Source organism: Onychomys torridus, chromosome 1 (genome assembly GCF_903995425.1).
Source record: "Onychomys torridus chromosome 1, mOncTor1.1, whole genome shotgun sequence".
Lineage (NCBI taxonomy): Eukaryota > Metazoa > Chordata > Mammalia > Rodentia > Cricetidae > Onychomys > Onychomys torridus.
In genome coordinates this window covers 119,486,150-119,503,741 of record NC_050443.1, presented here as the reverse complement: position 1 = coordinate 119,503,741, position 17,592 = coordinate 119,486,150, and the positions used below count along the sequence as shown (strand labels likewise).

Genomic DNA, 17,592 nt, shown 5'->3' with positions numbered 1-17,592 from the left:
GACCCCTGATTTCCTAAGCTTGAAGACTACATTTGGGCAGAATGGACCTGGAGTTTGCCTTAGGGACCAGCCCAAGACTTAACTAGCATTGCAGACAGACAGGTGGATGGACTGTAGTTCTCCAGCTGAATCCAAAGCTTGCCTGTCCAGTGGGTATGCTTGAAAAGAACTGAAGGGCTGTCCTTACACACTCTCTCGGACCCTGTAGCCCTGAGACCCTGGGAAATTCCTGTCCCCTCTTGGACTTCAGTTCTGCTTTGGGCTGTCCTCAAGTGACAGTCCACCCAAGAACAAAAACCCAAAGGTGCAGAACTAGGTGTGCACCAGCTTCTGGTGGCTTTGAGGAGCACAACTGAACTCCCAAAAGCTGGTTTTGCATCAGATCATGAAGGGTTGCAGGTCACTGGGCCCCAGACCAGACCCAGCTGAGCCTGGTTCTTATATCTGAGGCAGCATAAAATAGAAGCAATGGACATTGAATTCCTGGAGACTAGGCTTGGATACATGAGTCCAGATTCCCATGTACACTGTGCTGGCCACCAGCATGCTGCCTTGCCGGGTGAGACAAAGACCTGGACATGAAAACCATGTTCCTCCTCTCATGCCACACCAGAGATGTTTAGATAGTCTGACCACACCCCACTCCATTCACTCCACACCTGCCCAGGGACCACAGGTCTCAGGACCTAGCCTGAGCCCCAGGATGCCTCCAGGCATCCAACAAGGTCTAGCTGTTTATCTCCTGTCCTGTCAAGATATAGCTCCAGCCTCCTAGCAAATGTCTGGGTCCAAAAGCCTGACATCACACACACACACACACACACACACACACACACACACACACACACACACACACACACAGAGTATCTGCTCTAGGGACACTTGCCCTGCTGCCTTCCATGGGACTGCTCTTGATGAGGTCTGGAGCTCCTGAGCACTGGAGCGTGGTATGTGCATGACCCTGGACTGCCCATGGGCTACTCAGCCCCACTTCAGGCCTCTCTCTCTGGACAGTGGGCTATCCAGACTTGCTTGGCTCAGCCTGGTCACCACCAGGTCCCTTTCAATCATTCATACATTCATGCACTTACTCATTCATTCGACTGATTGACCATCTGTGCCTTCATCTGCTCACACATTAATCCATTGATTAATCCACTGATTAACACACATTAATCCATTGACTAATTCATTGATTCATCCATTGGCTCACTCCCTCATTCATCTGTCCATTCATTTGCTCACTTATACATTAATTCATTCACTCATTTATTCAATCGTTCATCCACTTACTCCCTAGTTCACTTACCTAGCCACTCAATCACTTGTACACTCATTCGCTCTCTCCATCATTCAAGCACTTCATTATTCATGTACTCACTCACTAATTCTATCAGTCACTCACTTATCCACTCATTCACTAATCTCCTCAGTCACTAATTCATTCACTCACTCATTCATCCATTCACACATTCACTCACTAATTCACTTAATCACTCACTTCCTTATTTACTCACTCATTCACTTACTCACTAATTCACTCACTCACTCACTAATTCACTCACTCATTCATTGTCTTCCTCATCATCCTCTCCCAGGATGCTTCTGACTCTGAGCATCACCCAGGCCCTAGTTAGCCTCTTTGTACTAATTGTCACCTTTAGGACACATCCTCTCAGCAAATAGAGGCAGAGAACTCCCCAGAGGCCCTCACCAGGCTGCCAAGCACCTAGTGAACAGCCTAAAGTATAAGCCCCCTGAAATCCAGGCCTCTCTTTGTTCAGTTCCTATATCTATGGATGTTTTAAAAATAACACACACACACACACAGAGAATCCACAAATGCTCTGAGTGTATTTATAAAACAAATTGGCCATTTTCTGAAGGGGAGCACAGGTGTGGGGCTGAGGTGGGAGTGAAGTCAAGCAGATGATACTGCATTCAAGTGACTCATTCATAGGATCCTTTGATGATACCAAAGTTCTTTCCCAAGGGGCCCAGTGGCCCTCATGCTCCTAATCGGTGGATAGGACCTCTCCCACCTCCAAGGACAGCTGAGGTTGATGTCCCTCTTGAAGAGAAAGTGGTGGGTAGGTAGAAGGTCTGGAATTCAAGCCACTTGAACAAGCAGCACATGTCCTGCTGGCCTCAGGAGGACTTTTGGGTGGTGTGTTGGGACAGCAGTGCTGCTCAGTTTACTGGGAAGGCCCAAGCACCTCCTCGCTGGCCCTGAATGCTGACTGCTGCCCATGTTCCTTACTTTCCTTGGACTTGAACTCTGATTCTGAGGACTCTGGGTGGCTTGTGTCACCTAGAGCATGACACCGCTGGCCCAGGCAGCCACACTTCTCAACCTGGGTGTAGCTGAAGGTGCGGCTGGAGCCATCATCACAGTGTAGTGTCACACTCCTCTGCGAGGTCTGCAGCTCCTGGCAACATTCACACTTGTGCTCCACCGTGTTGGCCTCCAGGGAGTACCTGTAGGTAGATCTGCTCAGCACCAGGCCCTGCCGGGAGCTGCCTGCACCTGCCACAGGCTCCGTGTCCAGCGGGCACAGTGCCAAGCTCCTAAGGTCTTCGTCACCCTGTGTACAAAACCCTACCCCTCTCACTTGCCAATCGCCCTAGGGCAAATGTTTCAGCCAGAGCTGCCCTTGGCCACCAGGCGTCGTAAGTCTGCATCCAGAAGCACAGCAGGTCTTTCTCACTCACCCTCCTGGTTCTGGCCCTCTCTAGCCTGCTTCTGGACCTGAGTGCACCACATACCCCACCCCACCCCCACCGCCAATTGCATCTCTACGCTGTCCCCTCAGGCTCCCAGGGCTCGGGGTTCGTACATGGAGGTGCTGTCTCCACAGTTGCCCTGGCAGTAGGAGAGGCTCACTGGCCCCTCAGAGCTGCAGTTTTGCTGATGGATGATTTGCTGCTTTTGGTGTACCGTGCATTCTGGGAGGACAGGAAGTGAGGCAGAGGGTCAGTGTCTGCTCAGTCATTTCCTGGGTGCTCCAGGCTGGGATCAACCCCTTCCTTGTCAGACCCCCTCCCCGGCCCCCACTTACTCTGCTGTGGTACGAGACAGTCATAGCAGCAACCATCTTCTCTCAGCTGAGCATGGCCCTGTGCCAACAATGGACCATTGTGAATGCCAGGGGCAACAAGGCGTCCAGAAATGGAAGAATGACACATGGGGCCAAATGTCCACCGAAGGGACAAGCCTGATGGCCATGCTGGCCTCCCCCTCATCTCCAGGTGAGCTGCCTCCTTGGCTGGAGTGGGAAAGCCCAAACTTACCGGTGGACAGTGGATCTTGGGGCACTCCTTCTTTGTTGTCACAATTGTGAACACATCTTGGAGCTTCTCACACTTATGAGTCACACAGGAGTCCTCAGGTTCTGGCCAGGACTCACCAGGCTGAAAGGAAGCGCAGCCTGCCTAGTGAGCGCTCATCCTCTGACTCCCCACAGCCTACGGTCTTCTAGGGAGACGCTGGCTTAGGCCAGGCCTATGTTGGCCAGAGATGGCTTCCCAAGTGCCCCCAAGGTTCAGGACCCTGCCTATTCAGCCTGGAGACCCCAAGACTCTGCCTGATCATCCCTGAGCCTCCAGGATTTAGGCCACTCAGGGTCCAGTGCCTCCAGCCCTTCCGACCTGTCCAGGAGACATACCAGCCAGTGCAGAGGAGGAGGGCAGCGGCTCAGTTCAAATGCCGTCTGCTTCATGCTCTCTGTTCCTGGGCCTGGGACTTTTAGTAGTTCCTTGGAGAGTGTGGTGGCTTTGTCCCAGCCTGTGTAGAGCCTTTGCAGAGCCTGTGGTCTGCGTTCTTACCATCTATTCCCCTTTCTGAGGTCACCTAGCACAGTCCCAGGTACTCACGAGGTAGAAGTAGGTGGAGCTATTGCTGTTTTTAACGAGGCAGCCCTTCTGTATACACTGGCCACAGCACTGCTCTGGCTTGACCTGGTACTCAAAGCCCTGCAGGAAGAATGGTAGGCTGCTTGAGGTCAGGCCATTGGCACAGGGTGACTGAGAGCAGGGCTGAGGCCAGTACTCACCTGAGGACATTGGATGCTGCTGCAGAGCTTAGTCTCACAGCTGACCACAAAGCCATCTGAATGGAAATTGCTGGGCACCTCACACAAGCATGTTTCACACAGGCTGGAGGAGATCACAGCACCCGGCTGGGAAGAATCAGGGCTGGGCATTAGTGGGCTCAAGCTGGGAAGAGACCTGCCCTATACTCTGACTGGCCAGTTGCCCCAGCTGCCCACCAAGCTGACCCATTCTCTAGGAGATGATTCTTGACGTTACCTCATGGTGAAGAGATCATAATTCAGGTGCTGTCCCAGGGCATTGTAACTATGTCTCTATGTCAGGGGACCCAAGATACTACATACTTGGAGAATTGGTGTGGGGGAAGTAGAGCTGGGGGAAGTGAGGTACTGGCATACCCAGTGTGATTTCAGGGGACCAAGAGCTGCTAGAATCCTGATGGGCCCGGACACCAGGTATTGGCAGCTTCAAGGATACTGGGGCCAACCTTAACTGCTCTGAGCTCAACATAGAGGTTTGTGTCATTGGTCTATGCAGGTCTACAGTGGCTTAAGAACCTGATCAGCTTCTCAGATCACCAGCCAAGGTCCACGGGGCTCGTGAAGCACCCCAAATGGGAAGCTCAACCCCTGTAGGCTGTCAGGCCTGAGCACCAGTGGTTCCTACCTGGTAGAGGGTCCCGTTGAATTCACAGCCCTTCCGACCTGTCCAAGAGACATACTGGCTGTAGCCTTGGCCTTGCAAGGGCACAGCCTGACTCCTACATCAACACGTTCTGCTGCTAGTTATTGGAGCACCTTGGGCTTCCTTCCCACCATGGGCTCCACGTCAAGCAACAACAACCCATCTCCAACCATCACTGGCTTCATCTGGCTGGTCCCCTGGGAAATTCCAGGCCCCGCTGTGACTTGGTGCAAGGGTCGGGGACACTCACTGCTGCAGACTTGGTGTGGGCAGCAAGCTCCCTCCTCATATGTGACCATCAGGCTAGAATTCTCCGGGCAGTGCAGAGGAGGAGGACAGTAGCTGGAGTTGCAGACTGTGATAGAGAAAGCTGTCAGGAGCTGGGCTTGCCCTATACCTGCTTCTTTTCTGTTCCAAGGGCCTACCCCACCACAGGATGTCATGACAGTTCCCAGGACCCCAGGAGCAGGCTCTGGTCAGGCTGGGCAAAGGAGTCTCCACCACATACACCTGAAGAACACCTGCTAGGACATTACCAGATCAGGACGCAGCAGGCTCCCTATACTCAAGCAATGCACAAAGCCTGGGAAGGGATGGTTTCTCCTCCCTTCCTCCTGGGACCATGTCTGCAGAGCTGGCTGCTGACCTAGGGTACCTATGGCTCCTCAGGAGATAGCCCCACCCGCAGGGATGGGGACAGTAGCAAAGACTCACCACAGCTGAACTGGGGACAACACTGGCCAGCCTCTAGGGCCTCAGGCACCGGCACAAAGCCAGGCTCTGGACAGGTGGTCTGGGCACAGGGCTTCCTTTGGCAGGTCAGTGTGGCCTCCTTGCAGATACAGTCCTCGCAGCCGATGCTGATGGTGTGGCCCGGCTATGGGAGAACGACACGGACCTGGCCTGTGAGTGAGCTGCTCAGCCCAAGGGCAGCTGCAGCCAAGCCTCATCGTCAGGTCTCGCATGTGCTGAGGGGCTGTGCAGCAAGTCTGGGGGAGAGGGCTTTAGGCGTGCAAGGCCTGAGGCACTGAAGTCCAGGCATGGAGGACAGGAGCAGAGGTGAGATGAGGGCTTTGTTGCTGAGCAGCCCTGTCCCTTCACCTCATCACACATCTCTTCGGGAAAGAAGGAGTCCCAGGGAAGAACAGGACTGACCAGTCCTCTTGAGATACCCAGCAGCTCCAAATCCCAGGCAAGGCAGAGAAGAAGGCCTTTCTGGATCCTGTTGGGACACTGGCACTCTCTCTGCCTTCATCTGGCCTTTGGCACACTAAGAAAGCCCCACCACAGCCCTGTACTGCCTTTGTTTCCAGAACCTCCTGCCTCAGGCTCTGGCCTCCCCAAGAACCACCACCATTTGTACCTACCTCCACAGGTTCTCCATGAGGCCCCAGACACCCTGTAGAGAGAGGTCCTGTCATTTTGGGTGGCCAAAGGGATGGGGCAGGAACAGGACCCCATGTTGGGTACCATAGTGGGATCTGGGGTCAAGCCACATCCTGGCCCTCCAAACCCCCCATTACATGCCATGGGGACATACATTGGCAGGAAGGCACGCAGATTGAATCATTAGTACTGAAAGGTGTCATGTTATCTGGGCAGAAGCAGCCCTCTGTGAAGGGGCCAGCTTCTTGAAGGGTCCTACAAGAAACAGAGAATTGGTGGGTCCTTCACCCCCAAGTAAGAAAGAACCCAGCCTAAGAAAGCCAAGTGCCAGAAATGGATCCCCAGGGTTTGTTTATCAGCCCTGTGAACTGAGGGCTGGCACTTACAAGCTGGTGCTGATGTCATCATTCCTATAGCAGTATTGAGGGTTGGTTGGGCCACATGGCTGGTATACTTTGTTATCAGGGCAGGTGAATGCTGCGTGGAGAGAGAGCCACCCCTGAGAAGCCATTTCAAGGCCCCACTTCTGGGATCCTCCAAGCTCCAGCCTCTGCTGAGTGCTGACACCCACTCAGGAGCCTTCAGTAGCTATCTACACCCTGCACCCCTCCCCCAGGTCCTTCGCTCTATAGCTTGTCCAAGACAGCTAGCACCCCAGGCCCTAAATCCACAGATACTTCAATTTGGACAATCCCCCTTTCCTGAAAACAAACCCAAAGCCGGGGGCTCTTCCCTTCAGGGAAGACTGGCCATGAGGCTTCATGTCCTCCTCCTCTCCCAGGCTATCAGCCTAGAGCCTCTAAATCCTCACAACAGAGGACAGGAAGGTGCCATGGCTGGGCACTCACAACAGGTATTGTTGGTCTGGCTTCTCCAGGGGATGCACCGGCCTTGGGCTGCACAGAGTGACGCGTAGAGCTCTAGGGCTGAGCACACCACCTCCAAGGTCAACCCATGGCAGGAGTCGAACAAGCAGCCTTCGTAGAATGCCAGTGGAGGGATGATGTCATGGCAGGACTGGAAGACTCTGTGGGTGGGCAGAGACAGACACAGGTGGTGTGTGCATCCATTACACTCGGGTTACCACTCACAGTGGGGGCTTCCAGATCTGTGACATCTCCTTGGAGATGAGGTTCTGGACAACGACTCAGCACCTGTGAGCCTGTCTTCTAAGCCAAGGGGCATCCCGCTTCTGTGTGCATGCCAGAAGAGGAATCAGCCAGAGCACCGCTTCCTGCAAAAGTCTCTCTCCTCAGCCTCCCTTATTCTGGAACCCTGAGTGCTGCCCAGGTGCAGGCAGTGACTGAGCTCGTATCAGTGAGAGGAACCGACAGAGCCCTCTGGAGATGAGCCAACCTAGCCACCGCCAGGTGTGCAGTAGCTTTCCAGCAGCGACTACTATCTGACAAGATCCCTAGAGACAGTGCCCAGACCCTAGAACAAGGATGACCTCGCTTTTCTAAGGAGCCTTTTCTAAGGACTGGGTAGCTTTTGGCAGATGGGACCAGCAAAGTTACCCTCACTTTCTGAAACCTTACTTGCTTAGGAGGAGCTCACAGATTGGTGATGGTGGGCATGGAGTCAGCGAAGGACTGGGTACCACTGAAGTTGATGTTGGAGGAGGCCCTTGGCAGGAAGGCTGGTTGGGGACCTTCCAGTGGGGGGCCATCTTAGAACAAGAGGTTATCGCCCCTCCAGGCAGGCGGCACTCATCCTTCTTGTCATTGGTGCAAGTCCCTGCGGGTGAGACGAGGGTCAGCCAGCGGGGCAGCAGAGCTGTGCCTGGTGAGCTCTTGCTGAGGGTCAGAATTGGCACCTTGTCTCACATCCTCTCCTGTGTGCCTGACTTTCCCAGAAGCCAGCTTGCTTCCCAGTGTACAGAGAAGTCACCGTGGAACAAGCAGATGTGAACCACATGGGTGCACATTCAGAAACCTCTCCAGGCCTGTGGGGAGGCTGCTCCTAATACCCAGACAATACCCAGAGTCAGCTCACCGCATTGGCCCTCTGTGTTGTTGCCAAACATATCGAGGGGCACCTCAACAGAGAAGATGAGGCCCGAGAACATGACCTGGACACCAATCTCCTGGATGGTCACATACATCTTGATCCCCACGTGGGAGACGACAATGCCATTCTGCTGGAAGCCAGGACTGACTACCTTGTTGTTGAAGATGATCTGGATAAAGACAGTAGAAGGAAGTTTAGAGTTAGGGTCCTCAACCCAGACCAAGCCTGCCACAACCCCCTCCAAACACACACAAGAGGGCATGTCTACCTGGTTGGTCATGATCCCGTCAACTGGCCTGCGGGTCAGCACCACACGGTCCTGGTGGTACTCCACAATGATGGACTGCGGGCAGGAAACGCTGTCTCCCGGGTCACAGAAGTAGTTGTCGATGAGCACACGGAAGTGTCCAAACACAGGCACGATCTGCTGCACCAGCACGTATGTGCAGTTATCCAGAAAAGTGTAGTAGGTGCCATCAAACGTGACATAGTGGGGATCACCCCAGCCGCTGCAAACACCTGGGTGGGGGGAGGTAGCTTACCTTATAAACTGGCTCTCATCCAGCTGGTCCAACCCCTCCCCCACTGCCTCCGAATCAGGAACTCTTGAGACTGTTGTACCCTTGTGACACACATGGATAGTCCCTTCAGACTCTGACTGGCAGGTCCTTCATAAGCTGCTGGGATTCTGAGACACAGAGAATCCTCCTCTTCTCCCACTGAGCTCTATGGCTCTGGGACTCAGTTATCTCCACTTGGCATCCCCATCCCTGCCCTGCTAATGGAAAGTCTTTCCTGGTGTATGCCTCATTCTCTCCTCTTCTGTCATGCCTCTCTTTTATTGAATACTACCCCCACTCACACTGGCACTGGTAGTGCTGGCAGCAACCATCCTGGTCATCCACCTTCACAGGTGGGTAGCCGTTGGCACAAGATGGTGCCTTCACTTCTGGGCACTGGCGTGGGCTCAGGGAGACGACATTGTTGCCCTCACAGATGGCTTGGGAGCAATTAGGCATTTGCCAGATGTCCCCTTTCTGCAGAAACAAAGCCAGCTGTGTGTCTGAGTCCTGGGCCATGGGATCACCCTTCAGTTCTCAGGGTTATACCATCACCTCTGCCTCTTCACCCTCATTGAGGGGGACTTTTAGCCTCCAGCCTCAACACCCAACTACCCAACTATCAATGCAACACTGAAGAACCAAACATGCAAAGCCATAAAAAGACCCAGCCCAAAGCTCACCCTGTGTCAACTGGGGGCTGGTGTTCTTCATGAGAACTTAAGTTGAGGTATAATTGCAAATACACCAAGGACTCCATAGTGGCCATCAGTCTTCAAGAAAGTTAGCAGACAGACTTACCATTCTTGGAGGGAACACATTGCACCGATCCCGATGAATGACAGGTGTCATGGTAGATGTAGATGTGAAATAGAGCTGGTGTAGGCGAAGGCATGGTGGAGGGGCAGTCCTGACTAACACTTCTAACCACCTGGCAGTCCTGGCTACACACGGCATAGTAACAGTGGCCATCAAGATCTGTCTGGTTGTAGATGATGGATCCTGAGAGAGCAAGAGGTATGGAGAGGTTGGGGAGGACCTGGAGAAGACTGCTCCCCAGAGAGTGGGTTGCCAACCTCAAGACGTCCCAGTCAATGAAAGAAGGATTAGAGTAGAAATGTTTAAAGGCAATTGGGGTACCATATACCAAACCCAAAGACTTTAATGGACGAAAATAAAGGAAAAGTACCTCAGGAAACTGCATAAAAATGTCTCACTCACCGATAGGATACAAATGGCCTGCCACGCTGCAGAAACAAGGGGTGGTAGAGTGGACTCTAGGGCTGGACGATGAAGATGGGGACGCAGATGTGGGTGACACAACTGGAAATGAGGGCTTGTGAGATGATGTCACAGGGGGAGTGGAAGAGGTCAGAGGGCAGCCTTCAGGAATGTGGCAGCACAGGACTCGCACCTCATAGTTGAGGCACATCCCAGAGATGTCCTTCTGGTCCCGGTTCCTGCACACCAGGCCCACAGTGGGGTCACACTGCACCACCTGACCCAGATCCTCCACCCTCATCTCTGGGTGGTTCTCAGCCCTGCATTCCAGCTGTGTGATCTCCTCTGGCCAGTGACAGATCCTCTCTCCACTCCTCAGGATGTTGCTGTAGGTTTCCAGGTCCCCTCCATGAGGACCAGGCACCGGGAAGTCAGTGTTAAACCACTTGGTCCAGTTGCACTGTGGCTGGCAGTGGGTGGGCCCTGGGAAAGAAGTCACCCCAGAAGGAGACCCAGGGCCTGTGGTGCTGGTAGGAGCAGAGGTGGCTCTGGTTGCAGGAACAGAGACTGTACCTGTTTTTCCTATGAATGTCGTGCTGGCTGTCTGCTCAGAGGTGGTACTGGTGGTCCTGGTGGACATGGTGCTGGCTGTCTGCCCAGATGTGATGCTGGATTTTCCTAGAGGTGTTGTTTTGGTTTGGGGTTTGGAGGTGGTGCTGACTGGCTGCCCAGAGGTTGGTCTGGATTTAGGCATGGATGTTGTGCTGCCTGTCTGCACCAAGGTGGTGCTGGTGCCCCTGATGGACACTGTGCTGGCTCTGTGCACAGAGGTTGAGCTGATTTGGGGTGTGGAGGTGGTGCTGGTTGTCTGCACAATGGTTGTCCTGGTTTGGGGCAGGGACGTACTGATTGCTGCATGCACAGAAGTGGTCCCAGGAGCTGAGCTAATGACAGTCTCTCTTGGGGTGCTGGGCAGAGTGGCACGTGTGGTCGCAGGGCAGCCTTCAGGAATGCGGCAGCACAGGACTCGCACCTCATAGTTGAGGCACATCCCAGAGATGTCCTTCTGGTCCCGGTTCCTGCACACCAGGCCCACAGTGGGGTCACACTGCACCACCTGACCCAGATCCTCCACCCTCATCTCTGGGTGGTTCTCAGCCCTGCATTCCAGCTGTGTGATCTCCTCTGGCCGGTGACAGATCCTCTCTCCCCTCCTCAGGATGTTGCTGTAGGTTTCCAGGTCCCCTCCATGAGGACCAGGCACCGGGAAGTCAGTGTTAAACCACTTGGTCCAGTTGCACTGTGGCTGGCAGTGGGTGGGCCCTGGGAAAGAAGTCACCCCAGAAGGAGACCCAGGGCCTGTGGTGCTGGTAGGTGCAGAGGTGGCTCTGGTTGCAGGAACAGAGACTGTACCTGTTTTTCCTATGAATGTCGTGCTGGCTGTCTGCTCAGAGGTGGTACTGGTGGTCCTGGTGGACATGGTGCTGGCTGGATGTCCAGATGTGGTGCTGGATTTTCCTAGAGGTGTTGTTGTGGTTTGGAGTTTGGAAGTGGTGCTGACTGGCTGCCCAGGGGTTGGTCCTGATTTAGGCATGGATGTTGTGCTGCCTGTCTGCCCAGACGTGGTGCTGGTGGTCCTGGTGGACATGGTGCTGGCTGTCTGCCCAGATGTGGTGCTGGATTTTTCTAGAGGTGTTGTTTTGGTTTGGGGTTTGGAGGTGGTGCTGACTGGCTGCCCAGAGGTTGGTCTGGGTTTAGGCATGGATGTTGTGCTGCCTGTCTGCACCAAGGTGGTGCTGGTGCCCCTGATGGACACTGTGCTGGCTCTGTACACAGAGGTTGAGCTGATTTGGGGTGTGGAGGTGGTGCTGGTTGTCTGCACAATGGTTGTCCTGGTTTGGGGCAGGGACGTACTGATTGCTGCATGCACAGAAGTGGTCCCAGGAGCTGAGCTAGTGACAGTCTCTCTTGGGGTGCTGGGCAGAGTGGCACGTGTGGTCGCAGGGCAGCCTTCAGGAATGCGGCAGCACAGGACTCGCACCTCATAGTTGAGGCACATCCCAGAGATGTCCTTCTGGTCCCGGTTCCTGCACACCAGGCCCACAGTGGGGTCACACTGCACCACCTGACCCAGATCCTCCACCCTCATCTCTGGGTGGTTCTCAGCCCTGCATTCCAGCTGTGTGATCTCCTCTGGCCGGTGACAGATCCTCTCTCCCCTCCTCAGGATGTTGCTGTAGGTTTCCAGGTCCCCTCCATGTGGACCAGGCACCGGGAAGTCAGTGTCAAACCACTTGGTCCAGTTGCACTGTGGCTGGCAGTGGGTGGTCCCAGCTTGGGTGATTGTTTGTGGACTCTCTGTGTGTAGGGCTGCAGAGTGAGTACTGGTGTCCTTGGTGGAAGAGTAATGCCAGCCTGTGGTCCAGTTGGTCTTTGCTGTTGTGCTCACTTCATGTGAGGTTGAATGTGTGGTAGCTGTATCCATGGAGCACATGTCCACTACCTTACAGCATTCTATCCGGATCTCATAGTTATAACAAATGGGTGGCAGCTGGTTTTTGTTCAAACAGATCAACCCTTCCTCTCGGTTACAGATGACATCCTGCCCCAGCTCCTCCAGTGGTGTGTTGGGAAAGAACTGAGCCCTGCACTCCACATTTCTGGGCTTCTCACAGAACTTGTAGCCTTTGGATCTCAGGTTTACGAAAGTGTCAAAATCTCCACTGTCTCTCTCAGGCCCAGGGTAGCTGCCATCTATCCAATCAGTCCAACTGCAAAGCTCCTGTTTGCATTCATGGGTAGTCTCAAAAGAGGCTGTGGTGGACACTGCGGTTGGGATGGACACAGATGACGTGGCTGAATTTGGCTCTGGCATTGGACTAGTAGTGGACAGATTTACTCTAATGGCGGTAGAACTAACTGGGGCAAGGGTAGATGGACTTGGAGCTGATGAAGAAGGATGTGAGGAAGAGGGCAAAGGACCTGGAAGATGGGTAGAGTGACCTGAGATAACTGTGGTGTCTGTGTGGTCAGTTGAGGGGACAGGGCCTAAGGAGGTTGTGGTGCCCATTGTAGCTGTCCTGGAGATGATCAAATGGGTGGTCTGGCTAGGACCTCTGGAGGTTGGACAGCTGATGGGGATACAGCACTGAATTCTGATCTGGTAGTTTTCACAGAGCCTTGACACCTGGTCCCTGTTGTGACAGGTCAATCCTACAGCTGTACTGCACTCCACGTGCTGCCCCAGCACATGAAGCGGCACCTCAGGGGATTCCTCAGCACGACACTCCACTGCCCTTGGTGCTTGGCAGATCTGGTAGCCATGGGCACGGAGGTTCTCCAGAGTCTCAAAGTCACCACTGTCAATGCCACGTCCAGGATGGCTGACATCCATCCAGGGAGACCAGTGGCACTCCTGACAGCCTGGTGTGGTGGAAGTGGAGGCCATAGAAGATGCAGTCAAGGTCGGGGCAGTGGCAGGGGTCTTTGCTGACGATATGCTGCTGGTTGTCAATACAGCCCTGCTTGGGGACCCTGTGTATACTACACTCAGGGTAGAGCTGGGATGTTTGCTGGAGGGTGGCATTGAGGTCATGACTGTGGACAAAGGTGACAAGAGTGGGCATTAGGGCCTAGGTGCTGCCTGTCTGGTCCCTGGTCACATCCTCCCTCCCCATACATCAGCTACCTTGGATCTCACCACCATGGTCATACTAACTTTGATAACTGAACATCAGAGCCACATCACTCAGCCTGTCTTCTCAGAACCTACCTCTTGGTGTACAGAAGTAGAGTATATTGGGCCTACAAACAAATTAAGCACCTCTAAAGGCCATGCCCTGAGCAGGATCTATATACTTATATCTAGCTCAAAACTAGCTTGGGGTGGGAGAACTCTGACAAACTCCCCACAGGGTGAGACCTCAGGGATATCTAGTGATCCATGTAATGTAAGACAAGCAGGCAGCTGTGAATTCTGGGGAAATTTTATGTTCATCCAAGTACTGGCCTGGGACCAATTGTGCTTAGAGCCTGTAAGCTAAGGCACACACTCCCTTGAGATCGAGTCCAGTAGCTACAGAAAGTAATACCATGGACAGCAGGCCTTCCAGAGTGGGTCAGGGAGGTTGATCCCTTCCTGCTGTGAGATAAAAGCAGGGTACCCATGGTCCAGATGCCCAACTCCCTGGCCTCTTCTTGAGCCTCAGGGCCTGACACCAATATCCAGAGCTAGCTATTACCTAACATTCTGCAAGAGAAGCAGTACTAGTCAGCAGGAAGAGAGACACCCCAACTAAGCCTAACGTTTTCTTCCACCAGTGACATCTGCCTTACCAACCGGTGTGGAGAAGGAGAAAGTGGTCGGGGGTGTGGGGGTGGTGGAGCTGCAAGCATCAATAGTCCTTTCGATGGTGCCGTTGGCCCTGCAGTGTGCAGAGATACAGCCTCCCGTGCCATCTGTCGTGTGGTAGATGATATCCCCAGGATGGAAGTGTTGCCCATTGTAGGTACAGACACAGGCTGTGGGAAACAGACGTTTAGCCAGTCAGGGGGTGCTAAGACAAAGACTTCTCCCACCCTGTCTCCAGATCCAAGAAGGCTGCAGGTGCTCACCACCAGCATCATGGGCACAGCTCACACCATTCTCCGTGCAAATGCTGTCAAGAGAAGGAAGAAGTGGGACTGAGTACGTGGGAACGGGAACTGCCTGCACCCAGTGTGCTTAGTGTTCGTGATGAAACAGCTCCCTTACAGCCCAAGCTGGAGGCTGCGGTCCCAACCGGGTCCTGACCTTCAGCCTTTCAGGATCTGCTCCACTAAGGTCACACACTCTCAAACATCCCCCCAACCTCGTCAATAACCAACGGAGACAGGTGGACTTTGATGGACATCATGCTCTCGTCCCTGGGAGGATATCTTGGTTGAGGACACCATCCTATTCACACACAGCTGGATTTTAGGTCAAGGAAGTCCTCCCTTTCACATGAGCCTTAGGCCAAAGGCATCCTTGCTCTCAGCTGAGTCTCAGGCTGAGGTTTGTCATCTCCTCATCTGAACCCCAGGCCAAGGGTTCTCTCCCTCCAGCTCAGCCACAAGCCAAGGGTGCTGTCCTTCCTCTCAATGGAGCCCAAGAAGAGTGTTGTCCCTCCCAGCTGAAGTTCGGGCCACTGAGGTTCTGGCAGGTATGTATGCAAGGGGCCCCTGGAGCCGTCACTCTTTCCCCTCATCTCCCCCTTGGGCTGAGGGTGCTTCTAGACCCCAGGCTGATGCTGTGTATGAGGTTGGCTTAGATTCACCATGGTGTTCCAGGTTCTACACCACTCTGGCTGATTGACTTACCAGGAATAGCAGTTCTTGTCTGAAGGTACTGTCGCACCTGGTCGGTACAACTTTCCATTGATGCGGCAGGGACGAGGTGGTGGAGGCGAAGGGGTGACTGTACAGTTGCGTACACACTGCATCGTGCCCTCATCAAAGATGGGGGCTGTTGGTGGGCACTTGGGGTAGCAGCCTGTGGACCAAGAGGCCTGTGTCCCAGAGAGTCTCCCCCACCCCTCCCCGAGCCCTCTCACACTAGGGCCCTGGTCAGTCCCCAGTGCCTAGCCTCATCCACACTGGTGTTTGAGGTTGAAGCTATACAGGCTCCTAGTGGGATCAGGAAGAATTCACCCCAACCAAGGGTCCCGTAAGAAGACCCCAGGGTCTGGATCCCAGGATAGACCCCAGTCAAGATCCTAGGAACCCAATAAACCCTGCCCCTCCAAGTACAGCCTTCAACCTACCCTCAAGGCCGTGAAGATCATGTAGGCAGTGTCCATTAGGGTTCTGGCAGGTGCGCATGCAGGGAGCTCCACACGGCTTGTAGTGCCACTCACACTGACCCTCTGGGTTGTAGTAGTCACAGAACAGTGCTGGAAAGCAGAAAGATTTGCTGGCACCTAGGGTCTTCTAAACCATTTCCCACCCCACCCTGAGAGAAGGTGACTCAGATAAGGGTTTCAGGCTGATAGGGGTGCTAGAGAGGCGAACATCAAATGGGACTCTCCAGCTACAGCAGCTGCCCCCGGCCACAGTCCTCCCTGGGGGCTTCACATAGACTGTGCCAAAGAAGGCGGACTGATGCCCTCAGTGTAGAACATTTTCTGAGGCCAGGCTTCCTCTTACAGATGCTCACCCTCATTTCTATTTTCCTTAGGAAGCTATCGGCCCCTCAATGCTTCCTGATGGACATACAGAGCTGGCCTCTCCTGCCTGGAACCATAGCCCCTCCCAGAGTACTCAACAGGCATCCTAGCCCAGCCTCTGCAGTCCCCAGCGCTTGGAACTACTCATGTTAGAGCTGCCTGTTGAGTGGCCACAGTATTTATGCACATGAATGTGCTTGACACATGCAGATGGACACACATTGGAGGTGTGTCTGTGTGTGTCTGTGTGTGGGTGTGTGTCTGTGCGCGCATGTGCACAGGGGTGGCTATCACCCACACATCCCCAGTTCCACCCTTCAGCAACATAGACAAAGCCCCACTCACGGCAGATGTCTGGTGTCCTCCAAGACACACACACTCCTACTTCATGGCAGGCCTGGGCATAGGCAGCCACAGCCGTGCAGAAACACTCACAGTCACCCCCTGAGTCACAGGCACACGCGTCACTCACACAGGCTTCATAGTACTTGGCGGGCTCCACCTGAAAGAGACCAAGGCTTCAGGCTCTGGGGATTCCTGTTCCCCTCAACTCTTAGTGCATACACTGGCCTAATAATTTCGGCTAGTTTCTACTAGTGTTCGTAGTGACAAATGTATGACCATGAACATCCTGCCAGTATATCATGGTGTCCATAGGCTGGCTCTGATCATGGAGCTGCCTGAAGCTTCCTCAGTCCATGTTCAGAATTAACAGCCTCCAAACCATAGCCCATTCTGGCATACGCATGTGAGTTCTCGACCCCAAGACACCCACGCCCTTGGCTGATGGTTTCTCTATCCTAAAGTTCAGAGACCACACAGTCCCACTGTCATACATGGGCATGGCAGGCAGTGAAGGTCGCACTGTTGATGATGCTGCATTGCTTTTGGGCCCAGGACTTGCGATAAGGGTTGGCAGTGCAGGGGTCCTTGGACACCACGGCATCTGGGCAGGATGGTGAGAACTTCCAGCTATTTCCAAACTCCAGCATGTCACTGACCACAGACTGGCTGCGCGTGGTGAAGTCATTGATGGCATTGTCATCAAAATTCCCACACAGGCCACAGACCCTGCCCTAAAGAAGCACAGATATTAGAGATATGGACCAGAGCCCCCTTCCTGAACCCTGACATCTTCTCTGCTCTATTACCATGCAACTTTCTAAAGGAAGTGCCCTAGAAGAACAGCAAGTATGAGTTTAGAAGGTCCTTTGATGTCCAGTGGTGGTGCATGGCACTTGTGCCCATCTGTTTCTGTCCCCAGGCCACAACCCCTGCCCGTGACATCCCAGGAGGTCTGTGAGTTCCCCAGCTGGGCTGCCCAGGAAACCTCATTCTCCGTTCTTCCCATGAGGCTGCTTTGTCCCTCTTCCCTCCACCCCGACCGACCCCAAGGCCAGTTCTCAGTCCCTTTGCAGGGTGAGCATGGAGCCATGACATTCGCTCAGAGTCTGCCTTGAATAGCAGTCCAAAATAGCAGCTCGTTACTGTGAGCT

At 53.9% G+C, this 17,592-nt stretch overlaps 1 protein-coding gene across 1 annotated transcript in view; it reads right to left on the bottom strand.

Annotated features, from left to right (window-relative positions):
• Window positions 1-2,195: 2,195 nt before the first annotated feature.
• The window catches only part of Muc5ac (mucin 5AC, oligomeric mucus/gel-forming), a 29,030-nt gene continuing 13,633 nt past the window's right edge, over window positions 2,196-17,592 (bottom strand). Inside the window, 26 exon segments of the mRNA XM_036177789.1 lie at window positions 2,196-2,478; window positions 2,838-2,946; window positions 3,060-3,117; window positions 3,292-3,411; window positions 3,874-3,972; window positions 4,053-4,178; window positions 4,717-4,754; window positions 4,985-5,089; window positions 5,449-5,611; window positions 6,102-6,133; window positions 6,275-6,375; window positions 6,507-6,597; window positions 6,969-7,147; window positions 7,659-7,857; window positions 8,116-8,299; window positions 8,399-8,649; window positions 8,993-9,167; window positions 9,492-9,560; window positions 9,562-9,692; window positions 9,912-13,508; window positions 14,247-14,432; window positions 14,526-14,569; window positions 15,252-15,423; window positions 15,695-15,823; window positions 16,442-16,598; window positions 16,933-17,172. Of these exon segments, the coding sequence (XP_036033682.1) occupies window positions 2,196-2,478; window positions 2,838-2,946; window positions 3,060-3,117; window positions 3,292-3,411; window positions 3,874-3,972; window positions 4,053-4,178; window positions 4,717-4,754; window positions 4,985-5,089; window positions 5,449-5,611; window positions 6,102-6,133; window positions 6,275-6,375; window positions 6,507-6,597; window positions 6,969-7,147; window positions 7,659-7,857; window positions 8,116-8,299; window positions 8,399-8,649; window positions 8,993-9,167; window positions 9,492-9,560; window positions 9,562-9,692; window positions 9,912-13,508; window positions 14,247-14,432; window positions 14,526-14,569; window positions 15,252-15,423; window positions 15,695-15,823; window positions 16,442-16,598; window positions 16,933-17,172 (7,038 nt within the window).